Raw genomic sequence first — 23,937 nt, 5'->3', positions numbered from 1 at the left:
CATCCCCAAGGCAAAGTAGAATGGCAAATATAGATAAATCGAGTATTACCTGCTTCATTACATTGAGGCAAATTTCCACACATTAGATTTGCTTGTGAAGCTCTTCGCAGAAAATCAGCTGAAGTATCTAAGCATGTTGACGTATTGGATCATCTGCATTGTTTGGAAGTGAGCAAGAAATGTAATGCGATGCTTTCTGACAAATTTATGTGAATAAATTTGATGCGGATAAATTTGATGCGCGAGCGTGAACACGAATGACCTCTAGCTTCAGCTCTGCCGGCAGATTTGAATTACAAAGAGCAATACAGCACTCGATATATTTTAGATCTACGATGGAGCAAGCTACAATAAAACGCAAAGATGTGCGAATCGAGTATGCGGTGTGTTCAATTCCTTGCTATCGCGAGAAGATAGCGATTGGCTTGATCAATGACAATTTAATATCCACTTGGAATGCTTGCGCTGGTGAACGATTGTACACGGTAAGGCACAGATTACCGAAATATCGAAGAGGACGACAAGATCGTTACAGTATATCTAGCGTTATTACTTGCGTGCGAATAGACAGTTAACTATTAGTTTCAGGCTCACAGGATGGAACAGTAATTATCTGGTCACTAACGACGTACACCGAATTGCAAAGTTTTGAAATGTCACCTAGTGAGAAGATTCACGAAAGAAGCATCGACTCGCATTTTGTGGTCTGGTTATACGGTAATACAATTTTATGTGTGCGATCGAAGAGTGCCGGGGTATCCACTTTTGCATAATATCAAGCACTATCACCGTCCTTCACATCAGAAGCTCGAAAGGGATTGCCGCGTGTACTGCGATTTCCATTATCCGTTCCTTGTCGTCGGTTATCATGTCTAGATTCAGCTCAGAATATTGGAGACAATGACACAAATCCGCGAGCGGAAGAGCTCGGATCATTATTACAATTCTTTGCGATTTTTTAAGCCGGACAAGCATTATCGGTCGCGATGTATGGGATATGTCACCATGGAATACAGATTCGGGCAAAGTCTTAGAAGTCAATTGAAATATCACACCAGACATATGATGTGAGTGAAATCGATATGTCTGGACACAAGGGTATGTTGGACATACATATCCTCTTCATTTCGATATTCCGTCAGTTGTGCCTGACAGTGTTCGTACGCACCAGTAAGGTAGTTGCATAATCTGGAATATGAAGAAACTTGGAAAATCAACAATATGAGTCCAATTTTTACCGGAAAATATCAGAACGTTGACTGAATCGGGACTAACAATCGCGGGATAGTGGCGGCGTCAGCGGAATTTGACTATCTTTGGAGCGTTATGATACTGACAAGCTTGCATTTTTGGACTTGCCTACGGTATAGATGAAGAATATTCACGATACGATACTTTACTGATTAACCTATATGACTACAAAATTCTTGATCCATGTTGTACTTCGATAAGCTCGTACGAGAGCCGTTCCCTGTTCCTTTTTTGTCCTTACTCGTATATAGTCTTTGAAGGCCATGGTTTCGGAGCGTGATGATCAATCTAGTAATTGGCGTTTGAATGCAGCGTTACAAGCCATGTTGTTATTTCTAAGTGTTCCTCTCGCTGCTGGTGACAGTATTGTACATGGAGAGTGTGAGAGTTGGGAGTAACTATCGCCCGCCTGAAGTTCTCGACTTTCACTCCTAACATCTTCAATTACTAAGCAGTAATTCATCCGTGATCATTCTTATTCCTAGCTGCTGCAGCTCTCGTAGTTGCGCTGGTATAATATATACGCAGCGCATACCCTGCAAGCGTGTACGCAAAGTCACGGCGCGGCACAAATTTGCGTACGTGTTGCCACACGTGACCACGCGCGCAGAACGATAAACACCGTCGCGACGCGCTCTTCGGTTCGCGGGTGCCATCGTCAACCTCATCGTCCCCTACATGACCGCCACATATCAGCAATACAGCAGCTCGCCACTTAGTTGTTTCTGAAAGCACAATATGCTTCCGACAGGCGGAGAATTGCTATCTACTCATATCGCGCGACTTGAGTCCAGCGAGTCTAAGTTCGCGACTCGGGTGCTCGCCCTGGATTCGATTACCCTCGGGGGTATCTCAAGAGGAAAAGTCACGGAGATTTCAGGACCGCCGGGGTCTGGGAAGACGAGCATAGCGTGAGGATATTGTGATAGAGATGGAGGGGCAAGGGAGCTGACAAGGAGATAGGCTACAAGTCGCAGCTACGGCGATAGCGGAGCGGAAGAAAGTGCTATGGATCGAGAGTGCGCATGAGATTCCGCTTGAGCGGTTACAGCTCGCTGTGGCGAGTGCCACTGGTGATAATAGGGATGATGATGACTTGATCGAGGAGTGTGTGTCAAATGTGCAAGTACGCTCGCTCGCGGCACTGCTCATGCTCTTCATGCGCCCGCCAGAGTACATGCGTACATACGACCTCATCATAATCGACGACTTCACCACCCTCTTTCTCTCAGATTTCGCCTTTTTCAGCACCCCAGCACCCCAACCCACACAAACACCTGACTCCAGCCGCCGTCGGAGCAGCAACTCGCTTGCTGAATCACTTGCTGCGAAGAAGACACGCAGTCTCGGCGCATTTGTTACCGCAGCCTCGCGCCTTGCTACGCGTGCCGACGCCGCGGTTCTAGTACTCACGAAAATGATTTCCCGTATCGACGCTGGCGGCGCGTGTCTCGTATCACCGCTCGGTGAGGCTGCGGAGTACTTATCTGGACTCTGGACGCGACTTTTCCTGTTTCGCAACGATGTAGTCAGGGAGCATCCCGGCATGGGGACGACCAGAAAACGTGGTCGCCGGCCGGACATGTTGCTCGCAAAGGGTGTTGCACATGCATGTGCAGCCCGGTGCGCTGGTGTGAATTATGATGGGACAGCCTCTGTGGGATTATTTCGTACGGTCGCGGGGGGCATTGCGGACACACGGGCGTGGTTTGAGGAGATTCTGGAGAGTCAGAATTCGATGTCGCGAACACAGGATTCTCTGCCAATACCGACGCCGACGTCCACACCGTATGGGAGCGATGATAAGAATGATGAGTTGAATGACCGCGGTAGCGAGATACGCAAGCGGTTTGCGTATTGTTACGGCGAATTGCCGAGTCACAAGCCACCGCCATCGCAACTATCACCGGATTCACAAAAGGGCATGCTGACAGCTATGGCAGTCGTCAAAGTGGACGCGGTTGCCACTGTCACAAAACTACCACCACAGACAGAAATAGAAGACAGCGAGGGAGACGACTGGTATTCGTCGGATTTCGACCGAGACGACTTACTCGTATAGTGACAAGCATACGCTTTATTCAGTCATTAACAAAAATTAACACCTGCACACCAATGTATGATAGAAAACAAGGAGAGACGCCAAAGGAATGAATGTATAAGAACAAAATTCATTTTGCAAAAATCACGTCCAACGCGTTAATGAAGTAGGATTCGAGTAGGTGCAGCACTGGGTGGTGTAATGCGGCCTCGGTTTTGCCAGTGAGATGGCCAAGTGGTACGCCGTTCGTGCGGATGAACTCCGCTTCAGCCTCACGCGCGGCGCGCTCGATGGAGATAGCTTCGTCCTCGACCTTATACAAGTCGCACTTGTCACATTCGGTGCACTCCGAGCCAGGAATGATACGGAAGTGTTCGCAAAAGTGCTTATACGACTCTGCGCGGATGTCCTGTCGGCAGATGTAGCACATCGTGTAGCCGCAGACGCAGACGAGCTTGTTGCAGCCCTCGGACTTGACGAAAGAGACGTGGCACTGCGGACAGGTGCGTTTGACGGCATCCGCCATTGCGCGCTCGATGTATATACGCATGCGGTCTTCTTCTTGCTCATAGCAGCGGTGGAAGGGGAGGAATTCCTTACCGCACTCGGTACAACTTGTGCGCATGCAAGTCGGGTTTTTGCATTTGAAGGCCATGCCGTGGCGCCGGATGAAGACGCCACGTACGAGGGTATTGATTTCGGCGTCGCGGATTTGGTCGAGTTTACCGAAGGTCAGGGGATAGAGTCGTGGAACGGGAAATAAGAGAAGGTGGGCGAAGAAGGCGAGGAAGGAGTAGAGTGCGATGAAAGCAGTGACGATGAGAAGAAGTGGGAGAAAGAGGTTGACAGTCCAGAGAAGTCGTGGAACAGTGGTGACGGAGAGCGATAGTGGTATGCCGGTTGTAGCGGAGTTCGTGGCGGACATGGCGGCGGAGGAGGCCTCGGCGTAGTTGCAAAACGGACAGATGACAAAGCCGCCGCGCGCTGCGTTTTTGGTGAAAAAGTCAGAAATTTGGGCTTGTTCAAACTCAGAATATAGATCTTCTGAGATGACTGCCCGCAGAACCGACGCCGGCACGGGCGCAGTGCACGGCGGATCAGCGGCAGCACTGATGCAGGTGACGAATGGCTTTGCCCGCAGCCCGCCCTGACCATACAACCCCTCTCGTACGGCGTGAGAAAGGCAATCGCGGCAAAAAAAATGGCCCTCGGCGCAGCACGCGAGGTCCTCCCATGGACAGTCTGAATAGCAACACTCGCATTCAATGAGCTGACCCTCTCGTTCATACTCCGTCGCGTTGAGATCGCGTGCAATGGTCTCGTCGTTCTCGATAGCACGCAAAATTTGCGGTCGGCACAGCACCCGTACTTCCTCGTTCAGCTCGGTGCATGATGTTGGAGTCTCGCGGAGGATGCGAAGAAGGAGTTCGTCAACTGGTAGAAGATCGCGCGTACCTCGCCTTCGAAAGAGGCGCAGGAACGACCACCTCCGCGCACGCTGCTCAGCGATGCCGTGCAGCACCGGCAGCGCATGTGTGAATGAGTGATTATGCTGTGCAAGAACATTTGTGATTGTCGACCGGTGCAGGAGCGGACTGAAGTACTCGCGCATGGTGGCGGCCACGGCAGAGGCATACTCGTTCGTGCGGAAGCGCAGATGCGCAGGGACAGTTCCTCCGGGCCCTGTGCCGCGAGAAGTACCAACAGCAACAGACCCAGACCGCGGCTTACCGCCATGAGCGCGCAATGCTGCGGAGGAGAGAACGAGTTCGACGATGGCCTGGAGCTGCGAAGGGCCTTTGTGGTCGGCCATGAGCTGGCGGAGAGCGTCAGTATCGGTTCCAGGGAAGATCTCGGCAAGGTGGTCAAGCACGCCATTGAGACGCGCTGTCGCGGCGCGGTCAAGCGGATTGCAGGGCGGCATGAGGCGAAGGGTCCGGGTTATGTCTGTGGGGATGGAAAAGGCCCAGGAACACGAAGTGTACGTCGGACTGTCACATGCTCCACGTGACCGGCAACCCAGGCCCACCACGTGATTACATCCGGGTAGCAACGCGCGGCCGTCTCGCCGCCCCGACAGGCCTGGACTTCACGGTCTCCAGTCCGCACTGTAAGGACACCCCACTGCCCGCCATGTCCGACTACGCCGTCGCCCAGGACCTCCTTGAGGAAGACGCAGTACTACTCGACGATGAGGTTATTGCCGAGCGGCGTGCCGCCATCTCCAACACCAAGATACCTGGTGCCGTCGTCTCTGGTCGCTATCTCGACGATCCGGATGCGCCTGCATCTCCGGATCTCTGGGGATCAGCGTCGGACGGCCGGGGAGCTCCTATGCTCAGGCTTTCGGTCGGGTCTATGGTAGAGTTCTTCAAGACGCCATCGGTAGGTGCTCCGTTGATATGACTAGTGCCGGGAGGCTGAGCTGATCTTCGGTGCTAGATCTACGTGCTGCTTCCGCCATTCCTCTTCCTCACCATCACCAATGGTGGACTTATCGCGCCAAAGATCAACCTTCTCTTGCAGCTCGTGTGCCGCGCCTACTACGCCGGCGATGATGGCAGCGTCGCCGGACGGGCCGATCAGAACTGCCAGACCCCGCAGGTTCATGCCTCGCTGTCCAAGTTCAATATGACTGTCAGTCTTGTGCAGGGTCTTATCGCGGCTGTAGTCAGCCCAAAGCTCGGCGTGCTGTCCGATCGTATTGGCCGCAAGCCGATACTTGCCGTCGGCGTTATCGGGCCGATGATGAGCTGCATGATCGCTGTGTTGGCCGCCAAGTCAACCAGCACGACGGCGTATCAATGGTTTTGGGTTGCCGCTCTGTGTGATGGTCTATCGGGATCCATGGCGACGATGATGGCTAGCGCGCATGCGTACACTGCGGACTGCACCGTCGCAGAGAAGCGTGCCACTGCGTTCGGCTTGTTCCACGCCTGCCTGTTCGCCGGATCCGCTATCGGTCCTGCGCTCGCGGGCATCATCATCCGGATGACCGGCAGCATCATGTCGATCTTCTACCTGTGCATCTTCAGCAACGCCGTATTCATGATTGCAATGATATTCTTGATCCCCGAGTCGCTGCCCTTGCAACATCGCATGGAAGCACGTGAGATGCACTCCCTACAGACGCAGTTTGACCCGGGTTGGCGATTCCCGCGCTCGTTTGGCGAGGCGCGGCAGCAAATCAACTTTCTTGGTCCGCTCGCGATCCTTTTCAACGAGGAACGTCCGGATATTCGTCAGAACCTTATTATTCTGTCCTCCATCGACATGCTGCTTATCGGCGCTGGTGTCGGCTCGATGATGATCCTCATCCTGTACGCTGAGCTCACGTTTCACTGGGATAGCGTTAAGGATGGATACTTTCTGTCTGCGTCCGGCAGCACACGCGCCATCATGCTCGTCGTGGTGTTGCCAATCATCGTGCGGTTCCTGCGCCACCGCGACATCGGGGGCATCAACCACATCGGTGCGTCCTTCTCGGACATTGCGATTATTCGCTATGCCACGTTTTGCGAGGTTGTCGCAATGTTTGGCTTCGCATGCGCGCGCAACTCGTCGCAGTTCTTCATCTGCGGCATCCTCGGAGCAGTCGGCGGCATCGCCTCGCCGACGTTGCAGTCTACACTGACAAAGCATACAAAGAAGACGAACGTTGGTGCATTGCTCGGCGCCTTGTCGCTGTTGCACTGCGTGTGTAACATCATCGCTCCGTCGATCTTCTCCTCAATCTATGCTTTCACTGTGGGCTTCTACCCCAAGGCGTTCTTCATCGCCCTCTGCATGCTCTACTTGACTACCTTCTTCCTGTCGTTCTTCATCATCAAGAACGACACCTATCCTGTCTCTTACGATGAAGCTGAAACCGAGACCAGACCGACCGCAAGAGGTGGCATCGAGCTTTCCTCCTCTTCGCGCCCGCATCTCCACTAGATGCATACACAACACATACAGGACATAGATTGCATTACTAGACATGCATGACGGCTGTACTGCTTGATCTTTATTTGTTTGCTTATTCTGCTTTTCGTTCGGGGAGGGTGTGGCGTCTTGTCGAACTTTATACGACACGTTGCTCTTTTTTTGTTGTTGCATTGTTCTTCGGTTGGATTTATTCTGGGATATTCAATAGGCTGGGTAGTTAGTTGGTAGTAATCTAGAGTAATAGTACTTTAGTCGGTGTACGGCGGCAGCTCGACGACTTGTTCGGTACCCGGGTACTGCGGGAGCGCGAAGCCCCACTTCTCCGCGACCTGCCTAGAGATGAATCTGCCGCCTAGAAAGTGGTGTTTTCCACGGAAGAACTTTGCTGCAGGCTTCGGCGCGGTGAGACTAATCAAAACCTGTGGATGGAATCCCGCACCGACGTTGCCAGGTGGTGGTGGCCCATTATCTACATCCCAAGATGAAGGTATATCAACACTCGTAACTGGTTTCGTTGTACGCTCAAGCATCGCGATTACATTGTCAAAGGGCGGCCGGATGGGAGGATGAAATGAAAATCCAAAAAGCGCGTCGACGATTTGATCCGTCTCTTCAAGCGCAGCGGGGAAGTCCTCAGTGAACGGCACACTGAGGTTGTGTAGCTGCGTCGTGAGACGGTGGAAAATGTCGCGGTTGGTCGGTTTGGGGTAGTATACCGTTGGGTTATAGCCGAAGAGTTTGAGGTGTCGTGCAGCCACGAGGCCGTCGCCGCCTGGAGCACGTTAGCATCGGGATTTAGATCAGACAGGAGTCGAGCGCACCGTTGTTGCCGGGGCCGGCAAGGACGAGGATTTTGTTGAGTTCTGTCGGGGGATATGATTTGTATACAGCTACTGCACATGAGAGACCCGCAAGCTCCATCTGCAACGTCGTGAGTCCATTGGTCCTCTTCGGATCGTGCTGAGAAGTAGAGAACGTACCAGCTGGTCGAGAGAGAAGCCGCCGGAGGACATGAGCTCGCCGTCGAGTGCGGCTGCGTTCTTCGCGGAGAGATATAACTGGAAATATTAATATATATCATATTACCCATACGACCATGTATCATACCCTCGTCGTAGCCATTGCGTGTATAGTCAGACTCCAGCTTGATCTTGAGGTTCTCGACGTGTACGAGTTCATGCAAACTCCCGATGACGTAGATCCACGTGATGATACAAACCCCGTTCATATGTGCGGCGCAGTCAAAGTTCGAGACGCGACGCGACGCGTCTTTCACGCGCCCCTTTCTTTGTAACAATCCGCTTCACCACACAATAACGACCCGCAATGGCGACCCTATCCGTAAGTGACATCCTCATCTATACCCTCAAAGATGGACTACTCAAAATGGCAGGCAATCCACCGCAAGAAGAATGTGAAGAAGGGTATCCAGTTCTCGCTGATGGTTGCAGGTGCGTCCGGCACGGGGCGCACGACGTTTGTCAACACCCTATGCGGGCGCAAGGTCGTCGAGTCTGCGGCCGAAGAGCATTATGATCCCAAGGAGGCGGCGCTGGAGACTGGGATTAGCATTCGACCTGTGACTGTCGGTGAGTGCGAGTGCTAAGAGGCTGGGGGAGTTTCGATGCGGGGTCTAACGGGGTAGATCTCGATATGGAAGGCGCGCGGGTGTCGTTGACGGTCGTGGATACGCCGGGATTTGGCGATAATATCAATAACGAGGCGTGGTATGTTGCTTTCCACGAGCTCAATACGGAAGCGCACTAACAATCAAGCTTCGGTGAGATAATCGGGTACCTGGAGCACCAGTACGACGACATCCTGGCAGAAGAATCGCGAATCAAGCGCAATCCGCGCTTTCGGGACAACCGCGTGCATCTACTCCTCTACTTCATCACTCCCACCGGCCATGGCCTGCGCGAGCTTGACATCGAACTGATGCGCCGGCTCGCCGCCCGTGTGAACATCATCCCCGTGATCGGCAAGGCCGACAGCCTTACCCCCGTCGAAATCGCCGAGACCAAGAAGCTTGTCATGGAAGACATCGAGTACTACAAGATCCCAATCTACAACTTCCCCTACGATGTAGAGGAGGACGACGAGCAGACCGTGGAGGAGAACGCGCAGCTGCGCCAGAAGCTGCCGTTCGCGATGGTGGGCAGCACCGAGTTCTTTGAGATCAACGGAAAGACTACCCGTGCGAGACAGTATCCGTGGGGCTTCGTCGAGGTTGAGAATCCGCGGCACTCTGATTTTTCCGTGCTCCGCGCCGCCATGCTTGGAACGCACCTGGTCGACTTGAAGGAGATCACGCACGATATTCTGTACGAGAACTACAGAACCGAGCGTCTCTCGCGCGGCGTCGAGTCGGCATAGTGAGTTTTGTGTGTCTTTGCTTTACTAACGTGCTCTCACTAACAAAAATAGTACCGACTCGAGCCTGAACGCGGAGGAACTAGCGAGCCAGTCGTTCATGCTGAAGGAGGAGCAGATCCGGCGGGATGAGGAGAAGCTGCGCGAGATCGAGCTGCGCGTTCACCGCGAAATCACGGAGAAGCGACAGGAGCTGCTTGCGCGAGAGCACGAGCTCAAGGAGATGGAAGCGCGGTTCGCGCGGGGTATGTTATCTGTTGAGAGTGAGATAAGTGACGAAGCTAACAAGAACAGAGTCCAGCACGATGTCAGGGGATGACGCGAGTGTCACTACGGAGTAAAGGCACACGAAGTGCTGCTAGGATTTATATATAGGTTAGAGGGAAGGTAACAAGGCCCAGCATAGTGCGGGGAAATGAGTGAGTGCGTCAATACAGTATATTATAGGCAGTAAATGATCACCAAGATATCCAAAAGTACAAAGAGCCGGTCTCGGTACGGTCGGTCGTTAGGACAGAATGTGCTTCTTCTTGCAGACGACGTGGTTGTGGGAGCGGCGGACAGGTGTGCGGGCGAGGGCGTCTTGGAACTCCTTGTCGGTGTTATAGGTCGCACTCGCCGATAGTGGCGCACCGGGGGAGCGCTGAGTCCGCGCAAGGTCGTTGTCGGATGTGACGCAGCAGACCTCGATGCGGGCAACAAAGCCGTCGGACAGCGCCTCGGCCGCGGTGCAACGGCGGTGCGGGTCGGGAGCGAGCATGCGGAGGACCAGCCGCCGGCATGCGTTGGAGTATGGCAGGAGCAGGCGCACCTTGGGGAACACGTCGCAGTCGGGCTGCGTGAAGTTCTCGGTGGGATGGTTGACCTTGAACTCTGCGAGCGCGTTGACGTAGCTCTCGAACCGAATGTCCTGCAGCGTGGCTTTGGAGAATGGCGAGCCGCCGTAGGTCATGCAAAAGTACGTGATGATGCAGGACCACACGTCGTGCAGCCGTGCGTCGTAGAGGAGGTGGCCATCGTTGTCGACGAACATCTCGGGGGACATGTACGGCACCGAGCCGGCGATCTGTGAAGAGAACGTCACCGGTCCGTTAGGCGGGCTGGCCTGGACAACCTGAGATGTGCCGAAATCCGAGAGCTTAAGCGTGCCGTCCTCCATGAGCAGGATATTCTCAGGCTTGATATCCCGGTGCGCGATGCCGTGGTCGTGCAGGTACGCCACGCCGCGGAGCAGTTGCTTGAACAGGCAGTTCCGGTCTCGCGCGGGCATGATCTCCATGCCGCTGAGCGACTCGGATCGGTCGTTGTTGTCGGCGCAGTACTTGATCAGGTTGAACAAATCTCCCCCCGCGCAGTACTCCATAACGTGGCACCAGCGCCGGTGCGGGCCAAGGCACAGCTCCTCGGTGTGCACGATGTTGGGGTGGTCGAGTTTCTTCACGATCTCAAACTCCACCGCGAGCCGCGCATTGTATTCCGACTCAGCCGCTCCTTTATTCCCACTGCCGACGACAACCGCGCGAATGGAGTGCGACGCGGAGGACTTGTCCGCACTGGCTGCTGCGGCTGAGCGGCTATATTCCTTGACCGCGTAGATCTTGGAGTGGTCCGCCACAGAGTGCACGGTCTTGACCACCGCCGTCGAGCCCTTTCCCACGCGCGCACCGCGCATGGCGGCCTTGTTCTGCGGAGGTGAGCACAACGAGTACTTTGCGGACAGCGGGATGGTCGGCGGGCAGAAGTCCGGAGGGAAGGATATGGACACAGCCGATGAGGACTCCTGCGAGGCCGACGACGTGGAGTGCCCGGCATCGGACTGCTGGGTCGACGTGGTCGACATGGAGGGCGTGGAGTGCTGGGAAAGCGAGGAAAAGGAGGACGCGGCGCGTTTGAGGAACATTGTGAGCGTGAAGGTCGTAGACGTGGCGATAAGCGGGGCGGTGATAGGTCGGAGGCGGCGACGGGGCGTCGGGCGACGCGGGGGGTTAGCGAGGCGTCGTGCTAGAGAAGGAGATGCGCGGGCATGGTGCAGATGCGGCAGGTTCGAGGGGTATAGAGCGCGAGGGGGAGGGGAAGAGTGGACGCGGCGTGGGGGAGAAGGCGGTGAAGATGGACAGCGCGGATAAGCAGCGTACCAGTATAATGCCCGTGCGGCGCGCGCAGTTATCGAGATTTTGCGCGTTTAAGTCGTAAATACCGCGCACCGCGGCTGTTACGCGCAAATATTCACCTTTACCACCGCCGGAAATATCACCGTTACTACCACTACGACCACAGTCATGGGTGTCCGCATCCGTCTCGCCCGCATGGGCCTTGCAAAAAAACCCATCTACAACATCACCGTCTCCGACAACAAGCGCGGCCTGCGCAAGGAACCTATCGAGGTCATCGGCTCCTACGATGCCGTCCCGAAGACGCTCCCAGGGACGGAGGACTTGAAGTACAAGCAGATCCACATCGACTTTGACCGCGCGCGGTACTGGCTTGGTGTTGGTGCGTTGCCGTCGGAGACTGTCGCGAGTTTGTTCCGCAAGGTGTGTGAGTGTGTTTGCGTCGTGATGGCAGTATGATGACTTACGATGCACAGTTCAATTTACTCCCGCCAAAGCCGCTATCAAAGAGCGCAACACTCGCGGCCGCCAATGCTGCCGCCGCGACTGCGACTCTGGAGGCACCAGAGGCCACCCCGACCGACTTGGAAAAGCCCGCAGACTCTCCAACCACTTAAACATTCCTCGGACCCTCTTGTACATATATACCATATTTATACATACACGACATGCACATTACTTCGTCGTAGATACTATACACACAAGTGCCGATCACTCGTCGTCTCCCTCGCTCTCTTCCAACTCACTTCCCAACGCACTCTCCCGTGGCTCCAGCTCCTCCATATCCTCCAAAACCGTCCGCTTCGGCAGTCGGGGCAATGCAATATCACACACCCGCTCCTCCGTCAACAACGAGTCCGCAAACTCGTCCATATGCGTTAACCGAAACCCCTGCATACCCCGCATCCGCAGTTTCCGGTAGTCCGCCAGTAGCGGCTCGAGAAGCTTGTACACTTCCGCCGCGGGGTACATTAACCGCACATAGAACGCTGCGAGAGCACGTAGGTATTTGAAATCCTCGGCGGCAAGGTATTCGGCGACAATTTCATGTTCCGGTTGCAGTTGGACCATTTTGAATGCGAGGCAGAGAAATGGCGTCGGTCGCTGCGTGCCGTATTGACCTCCCACGTATGTAAGCTCGCTCGCACGATCGCATAGTGTAGCGGCTACATGTCTACATTAGTTTTCTAGCTCGCTGCTCTGTTGTCATAGGCCGCTCGTACCTGTAAGTCCAAAACACTGCTCCTTCCAGTACAATGACTCGAATATCCGTTCCCGTATAATCTTCTCAATGAGTCTCTATTCCCATTAGCCTCCTTCAGTCTTCTATCACCTTTCATCCGGTTGCCCACTCACCGCCGGATTCATGAAATGCACGGTAGCTCCGCCCCGCACCAGCCCTACTCTTTATCAGCTTCCGCTCATCTCGTCCACACACGCGAGTCATTAGCGCAACAACAACTCACCCCGTTCAAGTGTGATTCCCTTCGTAGTACTCCTCGCGCCCGCATCGGCAGGTGTACCCGCGACACTCGCGTCCGCCATTTTCTGTCTGGGTGGATCGCGGATCAATCGTTGTACGTGATATTCTGCCAGCCCATCTCTGCGCCCTTCTTCACGAAATTCTGCGGGTTAGGGCGGTTATCAGTTCCCTGTCCCTACATCCACTCTCTCCTCACCCGGCTCTTTCTCTCACCTCTCTACCATCGCTTCCTTTTGTCGCTCCCTTTTTCACAATCACATGGTCCCTCAGTGAGATTAGTCGCCTCTCCCACGCCGACTTTTCCGCATCAATCCGGTCCTCTGGCGCAGTTTACGCCTTCGCACTCCCGACCGCCGGACTCGTCTCGCGCGCCATTTGGCCCGCACCAGGTCCTTCTACTTACTATAGGACTTGAAGACCTACTCGCCTGTCTACCTATTCCTCTGGAATTGACTGATCTCAATTCTAAATCGTTCCAGGCTCTTCTTTCTATTCCTTTTATTCGTTTGGTGTAGCATCTGCTGATATATCACTTTTCATGTTCTCCCTCTCTTCTGCTCTTTAGCGCCAATATCGTAGCATGTGGAACCGATAAATCAATCTAAGCAGCGAAATGAGAGTGCAGGTGCGACGCAGTGGCGACCAACCCACGCTTCTTCAGTAGTAGTAGCTTCACTTCTGTCAACGGTCATCTGTTCTTCCTATATCCCTATCCAATTTAAACAATGACATGTTGTAGAGATATGCTGGCTATTGTTCAGTTATACTGCACTAGTAACCAGTTATTTTGGGCAACGGCCTGCCTTTGAAAACGCAGGGACGATCTCGTTCTAGTCGCTCTGCAGCACCATTAGCTAAACGCTCATGACTAATAATATTATTTTTAGTTCACCAATTATGTCGCAGCCACGAGTTCACTAATTTACTTAGCATTCGCTTAAACCTCCGAGAGCATTGCGGACAAGTACTCCGAAAGACAAGTTATTTTTGTACTGCAGACGTATCGCATTGTGGGCGTGTGAAATCCGTTTGTCAAATGAACGATTTCACAGCGACAGCCTCGACGACTTTACGGCACAATTGCCAACAATTCGTATATTTTTAGAATGTTCAGGAAGCAGCAGCAGTATCGTGTTATCAGACCGTCAAGAGTAGAGTTTTTCAATTGTAGTAGATGGACCAGTAAGACATACTCAATCTGCGAATGTACTGAACTGCGGATGCAGAACGGATTATAGTTCCTTCTGTGTCATACTCTGCGGATAATCTGGATGACGGTGAAGGCGATAGATCATCAATTTCTCGGCTAAAGATCACGTCTGGTCACAAACCTAGCAATTCCCAGTATTGGGCTGTGTCGAACACTAATCTTTCAAAATTCTTCTAGGTGCGGTGCCGATGCGGCGCCGTTTGGCTTCCTCTTTCGCGAGTTGCTGCCACACTTGCATGTGCTTTCCAGTCCGGTTCTGTATCGACTTGTACTTTGGCAGCGTAAAGTCGTCCGGCTTCTCAGGCAACTCCTCCTCGAACGCAACGGCCTGTAAAATGCGGTAATGCCACTGCAGCGCGGGATTTGGATATCGCAGCGGCTCATATCCACGGGGCATCTCAAGATTCTTTATGAATTTGGCAGCTTCTATAAGATCCGACGGCGCCTTCACTTCATCCAGCGAGTCCGTCATTGCGGTAACCGGATAGTCGCGCACGTCATCTAGAAACGGGACACGTATAGCGTACAGTCCCGGAGCCTGGACTTGCTCGTCGCGGCCGCCTTCGCGCTTTTCGATGATCTCCTCTGCAGCAACGAGATTGTACAGTGCCGGCGAGGAGTTGGCAGTGCCCTTGATCCAGGAGACTGCAAACTTCTTGTCGCTCAACAGCACCTTATGCAGCGCAGCAAACGTGCGTACAGAGCCCACGTACTCTTCCTCGGACGGGTATATAAATACTGCTGCTCTGCATGTCATGCGCGGGTCTAGCATTCTGAGAGGTTTGAATCCTAGAATCTGGATTCCTGGTTTTCCAAAATCGCGCAAAGCGTTGCGCTCCTCAGCTGTAAATGGCAGAATTTCACCGCCGAATTGATATCCTCGTGCAAATTCCTCGTTTGTGTCATTACTCGCTGCTGTCCCGTTATCTTCTGCAGTCGCACGGATCGATACATTATTTGGAAAGCGTGACTGTAGCTGCTGATGCTGCAGATCTTCCTTCGGGAGCTTCACATATTCTGCGCGGCTATGTGCGATCTGAGGCTTTTCTCCTTCCTGCATATATACATAAGCAGACTTTGCAATTGTACGGCGGCTGTAGAGCACATATCCCTTTACGCCAATTGTCACCTTTCCCGGTGCAATCTCCATTGGAACACTGAAAATTGCATGCCGCGGCGTTTGCCGAGCGCGGATATGCGACTGCATCTCCAGGGTCTGCATACTTGAGATCGGCTGCACATCAACATTGGAGGCGGCGCCGTCGCCACTGTCACCGATGCTGAATTGCAGCAGATCCTCGTAAAATAGCGAGGTATCAAACGGAGAGGTTTTGGACTTAGCAAGGAAAAATGGCTCGATTCGAATACCGAGCTCAATAAGATCCTTTGCGCGTGTGCGCGCAGCCCTGCGGTCTGCAGCGCTCGTGGCAGGATTGTCGTTGTTTGTGATGAGGAAGATGCGGCGGAATATGAATTTTTGTAGTTTAGTCGTGAATTGCTGCGATGCCGCGAATAAAACTGTGCTAATCTGCGTGGGAGTGTCTGAGGGAGTGAATATCCGATCGAACTCGTCTTCGTCTAAGAATTCTGGTGTTAGTCGCGCCTCTCTCCGACTGCAATTGCTATCTTGCACACCTTCAAGAATATCACGCAATCGCCGGATAGTGTTAACATCGGGGACATCAAGCGGCATCAATACAAGACAATTATCAAAAGCGGGATCGGTCCTGTCTCTGGTGCCAAACAGCATCACGCCGACTCCATCGTGGGGTTGTGAGATGATGCGGTTCAGCAGAGCGCGGTATGCTGATTCTAGCGCAACTCTAGCGGCACATGTCGGCGGCGCAGATGAATCGTCGTTCGAGGATGGAAACTGTGTGAGCATGGCAGGTGATGTGTCGATGCAGAAGAGAACGGCATCCTTCTGGTTGCGGTAGTCCTAACCGAATGTTAGAAGGTGCGTACGGCAGCTGAGTTAATGACGACGTACAAAGTCCGCCACCGCGTCACCCAAGTCCTCGTCCAGACCTGACTGCAAAGCGTCCACGGCCTCCATTATCGTTCTGGATGCCGCTGTCCTGTTCGCGTATCCAATTAGCTGCTGGTCATTTATTTCTTGAGGTCATCTCTACGCCATCTCGATGGTGCGGCTCGCAAGATCACGTGCTGCTCGAGGCCGTTAAGTCACTGAACTTCTCCAGGCTTATCGTTGCCAGCAACGCAGATCCTTGGTACCCGCAGATACGTCTTCCCACGACAATCACGATGCATCTGCGCGCTCTCCATCTACTTCACCAAACGACACGCGGGGCTTTTCGGCGAGGACTCGCCACGGCGGCGCCTGAGGCGGCCTTGAAGGGACCAACGGTACGTTGTTCTGACTTTGTCGCGGACTAACGGTATCATACGTTGCGCGACTGGTCAGCATGGCACCGAACGTCTACTGATGGTACTATCGCAGGGAGTCGTGCTACTCAACATGGGCGGCCCGTCTACGCTGCCGGAGGTGCATGACTTTCTCTACCGTCTGTTCGCGGACGAGGATCTCATGCCACTGGGCAAGTACCAGCCCACTCTGGCGAAGTTCATTGCGTGGCGCCGGACGCCGAAGATTGCCCATCACTACGCTGAGATTGGCGGCGGCAGCCCGATCCGCAAATGGTCAGAGTACCAGGCCGAGGAAATGTGCAAGATCCTCGACCGCATTGCTCCCGCCACTGCGCCTCATGTTCCATACGTGGCGTTCAGATACGCGGCGCCGCTAACGGACGATACGTTCGTCAAGATGCAGCAGGATGGCATCAAGCGCGCTGTCGCGTTCACGCAGTACCCGCAGTACTCATGCTCGACAACCGGTAGCAGTTTTAACGAGCTCGCGAAGATTGCTGAGCGGCTCGACCCCGAGGAGGAGATGAAGTGGAGCCTGATCGACAGATGGCCGACCCACCCTGGTCTTGCAAAGGCATTTGCGCAGAATATCCAGAAGACACTCGACACATACGATCCTGAGGTGCGGGATAAGGTGATTCTATTGTTTTCTGCGCACTCTCTGCCTATGTCGGTTATCAACCGTGGCGACCCTTACCCGCAGGAAGTCGGCTCGACGGTGCAGGCCGTCATGGCGCAGCTCGGCTTCCGCAACCCGTACCGACTCGTGTGGCAGAGTCAGGTCGGTCCAGTACCGTGGCTCGGCGCTCAGACCGCGGACACGGTGAAGTCGCTTGTTGCGCGGGGCGAGAAGAACATGATTATTGTGCCCATTGCGTTTACGTCTGACCACATTGAAACGCTGCACGAGCTGGACCTAGAGATCATCGGCGAGACCGGCGAGCCCGGCATCAAACGTGCAGAGTCATTGAATGGAAGCCCGGTGTTCATTGAGGCACTCGCTGATATTGTGAAGACTCATCTGCAGCAGGATGTTGTCTCGAGCCCACAGTATCAGCTGCGGTGTCCGATGTGCACGAGCGAGAACTGCAAAACCTCGCGTGCGCATTTTTTGAAGCAGACCTAGCCGCTTGGGACTGGTTGATTTTGGCATATCTCATATATTCATTTGTACATTACGTAGCATTTTGTCCTCTCCCTTAACACATAGTTTCACTGCTAGATTAGTTGGAATGTACATACTTAACACCAGCTTGCGCATCACTCGAACTATCTGGCCAGATTGAGCTGTGCCTGGAGTACAACAGATATTTGTAGCCTAGCTGTATCAGTAAAATGCCGACCAGCCAGCTGAATTCAGCCAGAGAATGAGATCGCGAGGGAAGAGGGAAGAGAGTGTGGGCGAGGGCAAGGGGTTATACTCGCAGGGAATGATATGATGAACGACAGCAGTATACCAAACGAGAAGACAAATAAGGACGTACAAGACCAGACAGATATATCAGACACCGCAAACGCGGGGTGCGACGCCGTGTGTTGCTAGTTGACTAAATGCGGAAGTGGATGAGTACAGCTGCACTTTTCACGGCATGCCATTGATATTTTTCGTCTCGTTGGGTGGCATCAGAAACCAAGAGGTGCGTTGTGATCTGCTTGACAAATCGGCTGAAGAGATGATCGAAGGTCGAATCTGCGGCTCTAGAAGCTCACCAGTGTTCTACCAACTCTCCAGCGTGTCACATAGGCTAGCATACTCGTCCCCTTGAACAACATTACTCTTGATTTAACATAATTATCGTTAAGACTGCTTACCAGAAAGAACGAGGGTCAGAGTAGACCTAGACAAAACTACACACACCAAACCGCCGTACACCGCACCACAGATACTGTACACAGTAAAACAACCAACGCCGGGAACTAGTGTGCACGCCACTCTACTTCAGGAAAGGTGCAAACACCTTGTCGAAGGTCTCCTTTGCCTCAGTGTCGATCACGTCGCCATGGCACGGAACGATACTTGTAAAGTCCCACTCGTTAATTGCCGTGAGACATTTCTTCGCGCCGGCTTTTTCGCCGATAGTTGCCTTGAGCATATGCTTGTACCACGACGAGCTTGGCGTCATGACACCGTTGAACATGCGCTGCAGGACGCCTGTGCGTGGGTTGGTGCTGGACTTAGAGTACTGCTCGGCTGCGGGGAGGTTGAAGAGTAGGTCGGCCTCGATCATGGTCTTCGTCGGGATGTGCAGTATAACGACTTCCTTGTTACTGTGCTCCTGCATGAACACGAATCTAAAGGCGTCCTCAAGCAACGGATCCTCGATACCAATCTCCTTGGGCGTGAGACTTTTGTCTGCGAGCGACGCTGGGATCTCGTAGTCGACCGTAACACCTTCCTTCGCCTTCTTCACACCAAGACCCGCAGGCCCGATGATCTTCGCGGCAGGATACTTGTCCTTCCACGACTTGATCGCCATGTGGTGCTCAATGTCGGGCGCGACGATGTAGGAGATGTCCTTAGTACCCACGAGCGCTGCTGACTCTTCCTCGTAAGGAACAGGCGCGATGAGCATGGTCGTGGAGTCGGAGAGCGAGATGCATGTCGAGCGCGCGCCAATCTCGAACAGCCCTGCCCGCAGGAAGGGCGTGGAGTAGATCGAGATGGTAGGGTTGAGCACCCGGAGGACACCGTTGAGAGGGCTTGGGTAAGACATTGTGGGCAACAAATGAGACTGCGGGATGATGGTGTAAGTCAGACCGAGTGAAGGGACGCTGGCGGGATCATATACAAGTGCAGCGTACAAAGGAGTCAGCAGCGGTGGGCCGCAATGATGTCGTCGCCCATACAAAATACGGATACGGCGCACCCCGTACAGAACACGAACCCAGGCATCGTGGAAATTCACTCCCCGCTGACGCATCACGTCGCCCGCCAATTAGCCTTCAGGTCTAGCGGACGACTGACGACATTATTTGATGACGAGTTCTCAGAGCAGAAAGGAGGAGGAGGTGAGCTGTTATGATGACACCGTCGTGGCTTGCCTCGATTCTCGATATTTACATGCATCACCGCCACACCTCGTTTCGATCTTGCACTACGTGATGCTGACATCGCCATCCAAACAAAAACACAAATATGATATAACTTCACTAATCGTTTCGGGGATGTTGAATCTATCTAGCTCTTTATCAACAGCCACATCAGCACGAACTGGCAGATGAAACTGTACACGAATAGAAACTGTATCCTCCGCTGGCGCTGGCGCTGCGTCACGTTGATTGAGGTCGCACTCGAGCCGGCGTCGGGGATAACCACGTATTTGAGAGAGCGTAGCTGTGACCATTAGTAATGGTCAAATATAGTGAATTAGTAAAGCCTACCAGGAAAAACGCGTTCGCGGCGAAGGTGTACAGGAACACCGTGTACTTGATGAACAGGCCAGGGACAATTGCACCGGCAATCATCGTCGCGATAACACTAGCCAAGTCAGCAAATCTCCGAACACAGCCACGCTTCGATAGAGCTAAACACCTACCCAATGAATTTGTATCCGCTGTATGCAACCAAGTCAAGCACCTGCGAGTCGCCGGAGATGCTCAGCAAGTACGTGCCAAACTTGAGCCCGAGAATCTCAAAAATGACAATCGCGAATGCCATGCTCGCGATGTAGCCCAGGATCTCTGGGTGGAACACGCCGTGGATGCCGGCGAAAATAGAAGAGAGGAGGATGTATGTCGTGAATGCCATGACGGGGATATACATGTCCGGCGCGTTGATGTCATCGCGCGGGTTCATGTAGCCTTCTACAGACCCCGAGACTTCTGACCGCTTCGATTGTCGCGTCCATGGCTATCCATAATTAGCATGTTTGTTCGTCCGCGCAACACACAATAAAATACACACCTTATGCCGCCACGGGAATAATACAAGTCCAAGCTTCTGCGCGACGTATGCATTCGACACATGGAAATAGCTCTTCATCTTTGGCATCGAGATGCTCATAAACTTTCCAAAGTTCTGTTCGACATATTCCTGTCCCGCCAGCACCGCGTTCCTTCCGACCTGCAACCCGACCTGCGCAGTGGTATCATTGAAAATATTCCCATACCGCCCTCCTGCAGCGCCAGCGCCAGCATCGCCCTGCGCGTCGCTAGGCGCGTAGTTACCGCCGGCTGCGGACCGCGGTAAGTACGGGTTCGTAGCCTGCGCGGCCGGGGGCGGCGAGCGCATGGGCGGGATCGGGTGCTGCGGAACCGGGTGGTGCAGTGGCGGTGACGCTGGGGTGCCACGATTGAACTGTGAGTACATGGTCGTGATGCTGTGCGGTTCGGTGTCGCGAGAGTGCGCGGGGTCGTGGTGATGGCGGTGGAGGTTGTAAACAGCGGCCGCGATGGGCCACGCTACAGCGACCTAGCTGCAGCGTGAAGCGGTATTTATGCCATATATATATACAGGAAGTGCAATTGCAGCGCAAACGCATGCATATAGCACGGCTATGCCAATGCTGTTCACGTCCTCGCCGCCTGCTTCCTAGTGCAAACAACACGCAGCACACTGTTAGTACCACCTTATCGTAGTATCAAAGGTGACTGTAGACGAATTGAATGTACAATGCGGCGCTAGCGACGTGTGCCATGTGCTCACATACAACTCACGAATCACATTCGTGAGCCGCAGTCGCAAAAAATTGGCGGCTCAAAAAAGTTATCGCTTTCTCCTCTCCGCATTATCATTCACGCCGTATAGCACATCATGCCGAAGAACAAAGGAAAAGTATGTTAATCGCGATCCTGTTGGTATTCTGGTGCCAGGAAGTTTGTGTCGCTCTGTATACTCGATTCTATGAACGCGTGGTAGATGTGCGCGTGCGCGTGAGGACGTATTGCTAACATTGCCTGTTCTAGGGTGGCAAAGTAAGTCGACCGATCGATCGCCTGCACCAGCACGCAGCATCCGGATGCGTACTCACCACGTTTACAGAATCGCCGGAGAGGAAAGAATGAAAACGACGACGAGAAGCGCGAGCTCACATTCAAGGAGGACGGCCAGGGTGAGTACCGCGCAGTGTTCGTGGCATGTGACATCGGGATCGCTGACCACTACGGCAGAGTACGCTCAGGTCGTGAAAATGCTTGGAAATGGTCGTCTTGAGGCGCAGTGCTTCGATGGCGAGAAGCGGCTGGCACATATCCGCGGCAAGCTGCGCAAGAAAGTGCGTACTATACGTGAGAGTGAGTTTATGGGACGAATGCTTACTCAGACAGGTCTGGATCAACCAGGGCGACATTATCCTCCTGTCGTTGCGCGACTTCCAGGACAACCAGGGCGATGTTATCCTGAAATACAACGCGGACGAGGCGCGCAGTCTGAAGAGTTACGGCGAGCTGGTGAGTTTTTTCCGTGGCGTGAGTGGACACGCTATAGTTTGCTTATACAGTGTAACAGCCTGAAACGGCGAAGATCAACGAAACCGACACTTACGGCCACGAAGGCGACGAGGAGTGCAACTTCGAGTTCGATATCGGTGAGTATACCTACGGTCCTATTATTGGGGTATATAGAGGCTGACGTATCGGGTAGACGAGATTTAGGTGCGGCCGCGGAGCGAGGGAGCATGTGTTTATGTTATCGTGCCTATAGTTTGCGCCCGTCAGAGAGGGCGAAGAAGAAGAGCGAAGAGCGGAGAGTTTATGATATCCTCCACGTGCGTACGCGCAGAAGAAGATTTGTAAAGTGCGTGCGTCAATCTACCAGTTGAGTAGTGGTCCCAATGTTTGCAAGCGGACTGCGCATCTGCGCTCCCTTGCGGTCAGCTCGCGTCCGCCGTAAGTGTAGTTAGATTGGCCGTTTCTCATATAAACAAACAAGGAAATTGCTGAAGGATATGGATCCGTCCAAAGAAGTGAGCTAATGCTTGGTCGCGAACCAAAAAGGGGCTTGTGGCCGTTTGTAGTCGTCATAGACAACAACGCAGCGACGCACGCCTCCCTACGCCTTATACCATCGCCATGTCCACGGCCCCGCTGCCACCGCAACCTCCTGCCAATATGCTTGCACCACCGCTGCCGCCCACATCTTCTTCTGTATCATCTCCTGTCTCCGTTGCCACCTCGCCTAGCATGCTCGCATCCACTTCCCGCACATCATCCTTCTCGTCCCTTCACCTCGTCGCAGGCGCCAACGGAAGCGCCCGACACCACCACGCGTCACACAAGATGTCGCGCACTATGTCGGGCTTTGATCTCGCGAGTCTGCCGGAGGCGGAGCAGATGCAGCACCTCCTCGGAACGTTACGCAAGAGCATGCGGCGGTCAGCCGAGATTCGACGCAAGCTCGAAGCTGAAGGAGTCGCGTTTGGGAGTTTGTCTCCGCTAGACGAAGATGGTATGTATGGTTGAATATCTAGAGAGGAGCGTTCAGTTGCTGATGAGCATTTTACAGCAATCGCGAAGCACGGCGAGAGAGTCCGCAAGTTGCAGATCGAGCTGGACCGGTCGGACGCATTTGTTCGACGCTACACTGTCGCAATTACGCACCTATCAGGTATGCTCTTATTTCTGCCCGCTTCTGGTCATCCGTTCACCGTGCTTACGCGCCACAGAAATATCGTGTGAGAGCATGGAGCTGCCACCGCTAAGTCCCACGGCGTCATTCCTTTCCGCTTCCGTCACGCCGATCCTCGAGGACTCGCCGCTGCCGTCGCCGACCGCAGAAAGCCACGGCGGGGCAATGTTTGAGCTGTGAGCTGCTCGCGCACATCTACGCGCGTCGTACGCGTCAAGACCTCAAGTAGGAGCTTTTGATTCGCGACGCCCGGTCAGACAGGGATACCTGGACGAGTGCACCGCATCAGGGTCCTGCCAGTGCCTCGCCGACCTATCACAGCTCATCGCCTGTTCCGCTCCTTCCCCTTCCCTCCGTACACTCCAATTTGCGCCCCTTTTTTCTCTTTCATGCCCGTGTGCTTCTGGCGTTTTGCTTTCCGGTGTAACAGATATGTGTACTGTAATTTGGTATTTTGGCGTCTGTGTAAAATAGAATCAAGCGATTATGCGCCACGGTGTGGCTTCAGGGGCAAACCTAGATTTCGACAGTGTGGCTGTGCAGAGCGTGACTGCTCTCAGCCCTAGCTCTATGCTAAACCCTAGTTCG

The 23,937-nt window shown here is 53.7% G+C and overlaps 14 protein-coding genes across 14 annotated transcripts; 7 read left to right on the top strand and 7 right to left on the bottom strand.

The window, feature by feature from the left end:
- Positions 1-1,895: 1,895 nt before the first annotated feature.
- On the top strand, positions 1,896-3,414 carry V1518DRAFT_420891 (P-loop containing nucleoside triphosphate hydrolase protein). Its single transcript, XM_066905097.1, has 2 exons — positions 1,896-2,162; positions 2,215-3,414. Exons 1-2 carry the CDS (start codon positions 1,990-1,992, stop codon positions 3,311-3,313), a joined length of 1,272 nt encoding a protein of 423 aa, XP_066757795.1. The 5' UTR covers positions 1,896-1,989; the 3' UTR covers positions 3,314-3,414.
- V1518DRAFT_420889 (uncharacterized protein) lies at positions 3,148-5,244 on the bottom strand. The gene has a single exon (XM_066905096.1). It carries the CDS (start codon positions 5,214-5,216, stop codon positions 3,423-3,425), a length of 1,794 nt encoding a protein of 597 aa, XP_066757794.1. The 5' UTR covers positions 5,217-5,244; the 3' UTR covers positions 3,148-3,422.
- Positions 5,245-5,372: 128 nt separating this feature from the next.
- V1518DRAFT_420888 (major facilitator superfamily domain-containing protein) lies at positions 5,373-7,485 on the top strand. Its single transcript, XM_066905095.1, has 2 exons — positions 5,373-5,677; positions 5,735-7,485. The coding sequence occupies exons 1-2, from the start codon at positions 5,426-5,428 to the stop codon at positions 7,226-7,228; spliced, it is 1,746 nt and encodes a 581-aa protein (XP_066757793.1). The 5' UTR covers positions 5,373-5,425; the 3' UTR covers positions 7,229-7,485.
- On the bottom strand, positions 7,271-8,375 carry V1518DRAFT_420886 (YjeF N-terminal domain-containing protein). Its single transcript, XM_066905094.1, has 4 exons — positions 8,327-8,375; positions 8,200-8,277; positions 8,041-8,140; positions 7,271-7,991 (listed from the first exon to the last, which is right to left on the bottom strand). Exons 1-4 carry the CDS (start codon positions 8,339-8,341, stop codon positions 7,468-7,470), a joined length of 717 nt encoding a protein of 238 aa, XP_066757792.1. The 5' UTR covers positions 8,342-8,375; the 3' UTR covers positions 7,271-7,467.
- A 216-nt stretch (positions 8,376-8,591) lies between these two features.
- Positions 8,592-9,911, top strand: V1518DRAFT_376653 (Septin-domain-containing protein; the record flags this gene model as incomplete). Its single annotated transcript, XM_066901552.1, is given in 4 exon segments — positions 8,592-8,812; positions 8,827-8,946; positions 8,995-9,594; positions 9,647-9,911. The coding sequence occupies 4 exon segments, from the start codon at positions 8,592-8,594 to the stop codon at positions 9,909-9,911; spliced, it is 1,206 nt and encodes a 401-aa protein (XP_066757791.1).
- A 101-nt stretch (positions 9,912-10,012) lies between these two features.
- On the bottom strand, positions 10,013-11,693 carry V1518DRAFT_420877 (kinase-like domain-containing protein). Its single transcript, XM_066905093.1, has one exon. The coding sequence runs from the start codon at positions 11,490-11,492 to the stop codon at positions 10,101-10,103; it is 1,392 nt and encodes a 463-aa protein (XP_066757790.1). The 5' UTR covers positions 11,493-11,693; the 3' UTR covers positions 10,013-10,100.
- Positions 11,694-11,841: 148 nt separating this feature from the next.
- On the top strand, positions 11,842-12,381 carry V1518DRAFT_457202 (ribosomal protein S16). Its single transcript, XM_066906569.1, has 2 exons — positions 11,842-12,126; positions 12,180-12,381. Exons 1-2 carry the CDS (start codon positions 11,872-11,874, stop codon positions 12,318-12,320), a joined length of 396 nt encoding a protein of 131 aa, XP_066757789.1. The 5' UTR covers positions 11,842-11,871; the 3' UTR covers positions 12,321-12,381.
- V1518DRAFT_420875 (PRP38 family-domain-containing protein) lies at positions 12,265-13,365 on the bottom strand. The gene is made up of 4 exons (XM_066905092.1): positions 13,170-13,365; positions 13,060-13,103; positions 12,927-13,002; positions 12,265-12,869 (listed from the first exon to the last, which is right to left on the bottom strand). Exons 1-4 carry the CDS (start codon positions 13,246-13,248, stop codon positions 12,415-12,417), a joined length of 654 nt encoding a protein of 217 aa, XP_066757788.1. The 5' UTR covers positions 13,249-13,365; the 3' UTR covers positions 12,265-12,414.
- A 1,185-nt stretch (positions 13,366-14,550) lies between these two features.
- On the bottom strand, positions 14,551-16,452 carry V1518DRAFT_428915 (SPOC like C-terminal domain-containing protein; the record flags this gene model as incomplete). The annotated part of the gene is made up of 3 exons (XM_066906108.1): positions 14,551-15,974; positions 16,032-16,335; positions 16,387-16,452. 3 exons carry the CDS (start codon positions 16,450-16,452, stop codon positions 14,551-14,553), a joined length of 1,794 nt encoding a protein of 597 aa, XP_066757787.1.
- A 146-nt stretch (positions 16,453-16,598) lies between these two features.
- V1518DRAFT_420868 (uncharacterized protein) lies at positions 16,599-18,035 on the top strand. The gene is made up of 2 exons (XM_066905091.1): positions 16,599-16,763; positions 16,858-18,035. The coding sequence occupies exons 1-2, from the start codon at positions 16,662-16,664 to the stop codon at positions 17,908-17,910; spliced, it is 1,155 nt and encodes a 384-aa protein (XP_066757786.1). The 5' UTR covers positions 16,599-16,661; the 3' UTR covers positions 17,911-18,035.
- Positions 18,036-18,242: 207 nt separating this feature from the next.
- V1518DRAFT_82439 (uncharacterized protein) lies at positions 18,243-19,765 on the bottom strand. Its single transcript, XM_066906685.1, has 4 exons — positions 19,587-19,765; positions 18,718-19,516; positions 18,597-18,632; positions 18,243-18,537 (listed from the first exon to the last, which is right to left on the bottom strand). The coding sequence occupies exon 2, from the start codon at positions 19,496-19,498 to the stop codon at positions 18,719-18,721; it is 780 nt and encodes a 259-aa protein (XP_066757785.1). The 5' UTR covers positions 19,499-19,516; positions 19,587-19,765; the 3' UTR covers positions 18,243-18,537; positions 18,597-18,632; position 18,718.
- A 41-nt stretch (positions 19,766-19,806) lies between these two features.
- V1518DRAFT_420862 (YIF1-domain-containing protein) lies at positions 19,807-21,155 on the bottom strand. The gene is made up of 4 exons (XM_066905090.1): positions 20,689-21,155; positions 20,321-20,634; positions 20,166-20,262; positions 19,807-20,118 (listed from the first exon to the last, which is right to left on the bottom strand). Exons 1-4 carry the CDS (start codon positions 21,091-21,093, stop codon positions 19,963-19,965), a joined length of 972 nt encoding a protein of 323 aa, XP_066757784.1. The 5' UTR covers positions 21,094-21,155; the 3' UTR covers positions 19,807-19,962.
- Positions 21,156-21,328: 173 nt separating this feature from the next.
- V1518DRAFT_420854 (nucleic acid-binding protein) lies at positions 21,329-22,735 on the top strand. Its single transcript, XM_066905089.1, has 7 exons — positions 21,329-21,558; positions 21,690-21,698; positions 21,766-21,835; positions 21,894-21,997; positions 22,050-22,172; positions 22,231-22,309; positions 22,366-22,735. The coding sequence occupies exons 1-7, from the start codon at positions 21,538-21,540 to the stop codon at positions 22,374-22,376; spliced, it is 417 nt and encodes a 138-aa protein (XP_066757783.1). The 5' UTR covers positions 21,329-21,537; the 3' UTR covers positions 22,377-22,735.
- A 42-nt stretch (positions 22,736-22,777) lies between these two features.
- V1518DRAFT_420850 (uncharacterized protein) lies at positions 22,778-23,936 on the top strand. The gene is made up of 3 exons (XM_066905088.1): positions 22,778-23,169; positions 23,227-23,328; positions 23,387-23,936. The coding sequence occupies exons 1-3, from the start codon at positions 22,794-22,796 to the stop codon at positions 23,527-23,529; spliced, it is 621 nt and encodes a 206-aa protein (XP_066757782.1). The 5' UTR covers positions 22,778-22,793; the 3' UTR covers positions 23,530-23,936.
- The last annotated feature ends 1 nt before the right edge of the window (position 23,937 follows it).

The sequence above is a fragment of the Limtongia smithiae genome (genome assembly GCF_038497785.1).
Source record: "Limtongia smithiae strain NRRL Y-17922 unplaced genomic scaffold V1518scaffold_11, whole genome shotgun sequence".
Taxonomy (NCBI): domain Eukaryota; kingdom Fungi; phylum Ascomycota; class Lipomycetes; order Lipomycetales; family Lipomycetaceae; genus Limtongia; species Limtongia smithiae.
This window is presented reverse-complemented; position numbering and strand designations above follow the sequence as displayed.

What these genes read in the sequence shown, in the direction of transcription:
- V1518DRAFT_420888 (XM_066905095.1), top strand. Translation starts at nt 5,426, where the DNA reads ATGTCCGACTACGCCGTCGCCCAGGACCTCCTTGAGGAAGACGCAGTA. An exon ending in AGTTCTTCAAGACGCCATCG is followed by an intron (nt 5,678 to 5,734) that starts GTAGGTGCTCCG and finishes CTTCGGTGCTAG; the next exon opens with ATCTACGTGCTGCTTCCGCC.
- V1518DRAFT_420875 (XM_066905092.1), bottom strand. Translation starts at nt 13,248, where the DNA reads ATGGCGGACGCGAGTGTCGCGGGTACACCTGCCGATGCGGGCGCGAGG. An exon ending in GGGAATCACACTTGAACGGG is followed by an intron (nt 13,104 to 13,169) that starts GTGAGTTGTTGT and finishes GATAAAGAGTAG; the next exon opens with GGCTGGTGCGGGGCGGAGCT. An exon ending in TGCATTTCATGAATCCGGCG is followed by an intron (nt 13,003 to 13,059) that starts GTGAGTGGGCAA and finishes TAATGGGAATAG; the next exon opens with AGACTCATTGAGAAGATTAT.
- V1518DRAFT_420862 (XM_066905090.1), bottom strand. Translation starts at nt 21,093, where the DNA reads ATGTACTCACAGTTCAATCGTGGCACCCCAGCGTCACCGCCACTGCAC. An exon ending in TATTCCCGTGGCGGCATAAG is followed by an intron (nt 20,635 to 20,688) that starts GTGTGTATTTTA and finishes AATTATGGATAG; the next exon opens with CCATGGACGCGACAATCGAA. An exon ending in CCGCGAACGCGTTTTTCCTG is followed by an intron (nt 20,119 to 20,165) that starts GTAGGCTTTACT and finishes TAATGGTCACAG; the next exon opens with CTACGCTCTCTCAAATACGT.
- V1518DRAFT_82439 (XM_066906685.1), bottom strand. Translation starts at nt 19,498, where the DNA reads ATGTCTTACCCAAGCCCTCTCAACGGTGTCCTCCGGGTGCTCAACCCT.
- V1518DRAFT_420877 (XM_066905093.1), bottom strand. Translation starts at nt 11,492, where the DNA reads ATGTTCCTCAAACGCGCCGCGTCCTCCTTTTCCTCGCTTTCCCAGCAC.
- V1518DRAFT_420854 (XM_066905089.1), top strand. Translation starts at nt 21,538, where the DNA reads ATGCCGAAGAACAAAGGAAAA. An exon ending in ATTCAAGGAGGACGGCCAGG is followed by an intron (nt 21,836 to 21,893) that starts GTGAGTACCGCG and finishes CCACTACGGCAG; the next exon opens with AGTACGCTCAGGTCGTGAAA. An exon ending in TGAAGAGTTACGGCGAGCTG is followed by an intron (nt 22,173 to 22,230) that starts GTGAGTTTTTTC and finishes ACAGTGTAACAG; the next exon opens with CCTGAAACGGCGAAGATCAA.
- V1518DRAFT_420891 (XM_066905097.1), top strand. Translation starts at nt 1,990, where the DNA reads ATGCTTCCGACAGGCGGAGAATTGCTATCTACTCATATCGCGCGACTT. An exon ending in TCTGGGAAGACGAGCATAGC is followed by an intron (nt 2,163 to 2,214) that starts GTGAGGATATTG and finishes ACAAGGAGATAG; the next exon opens with GCTACAAGTCGCAGCTACGG.
- V1518DRAFT_457202 (XM_066906569.1), top strand. Translation starts at nt 11,872, where the DNA reads ATGGGTGTCCGCATCCGTCTCGCCCGCATGGGCCTTGCAAAAAAACCC. An exon ending in TCGCGAGTTTGTTCCGCAAG is followed by an intron (nt 12,127 to 12,179) that starts GTGTGTGAGTGT and finishes TACGATGCACAG; the next exon opens with TTCAATTTACTCCCGCCAAA.
- V1518DRAFT_420889 (XM_066905096.1), bottom strand. Translation starts at nt 5,216, where the DNA reads ATGCCGCCCTGCAATCCGCTTGACCGCGCCGCGACAGCGCGTCTCAAT.
- V1518DRAFT_420868 (XM_066905091.1), top strand. Translation starts at nt 16,662, where the DNA reads ATGCATCTGCGCGCTCTCCATCTACTTCACCAAACGACACGCGGGGCT. An exon ending in CGGCCTTGAAGGGACCAACG is followed by an intron (nt 16,764 to 16,857) that starts GTACGTTGTTCT and finishes GTACTATCGCAG; the next exon opens with GGAGTCGTGCTACTCAACAT.
- V1518DRAFT_420850 (XM_066905088.1), top strand. Translation starts at nt 22,794, where the DNA reads ATGTCCACGGCCCCGCTGCCACCGCAACCTCCTGCCAATATGCTTGCA. An exon ending in GTCTCCGCTAGACGAAGATG is followed by an intron (nt 23,170 to 23,226) that starts GTATGTATGGTT and finishes AGCATTTTACAG; the next exon opens with CAATCGCGAAGCACGGCGAG. An exon ending in CGCAATTACGCACCTATCAG is followed by an intron (nt 23,329 to 23,386) that starts GTATGCTCTTAT and finishes TACGCGCCACAG; the next exon opens with AAATATCGTGTGAGAGCATG.
- V1518DRAFT_420886 (XM_066905094.1), bottom strand. An exon ending in GCTTCTCTCTCGACCAGCTG is followed by an intron (nt 8,141 to 8,199) that starts GTACGTTCTCTA and finishes ACGACGTTGCAG; the next exon opens with ATGGAGCTTGCGGGTCTCTC. An exon ending in TGCCGGCCCCGGCAACAACG is followed by an intron (nt 7,992 to 8,040) that starts GTGCGCTCGACT and finishes AACGTGCTCCAG; the next exon opens with GCGGCGACGGCCTCGTGGCT.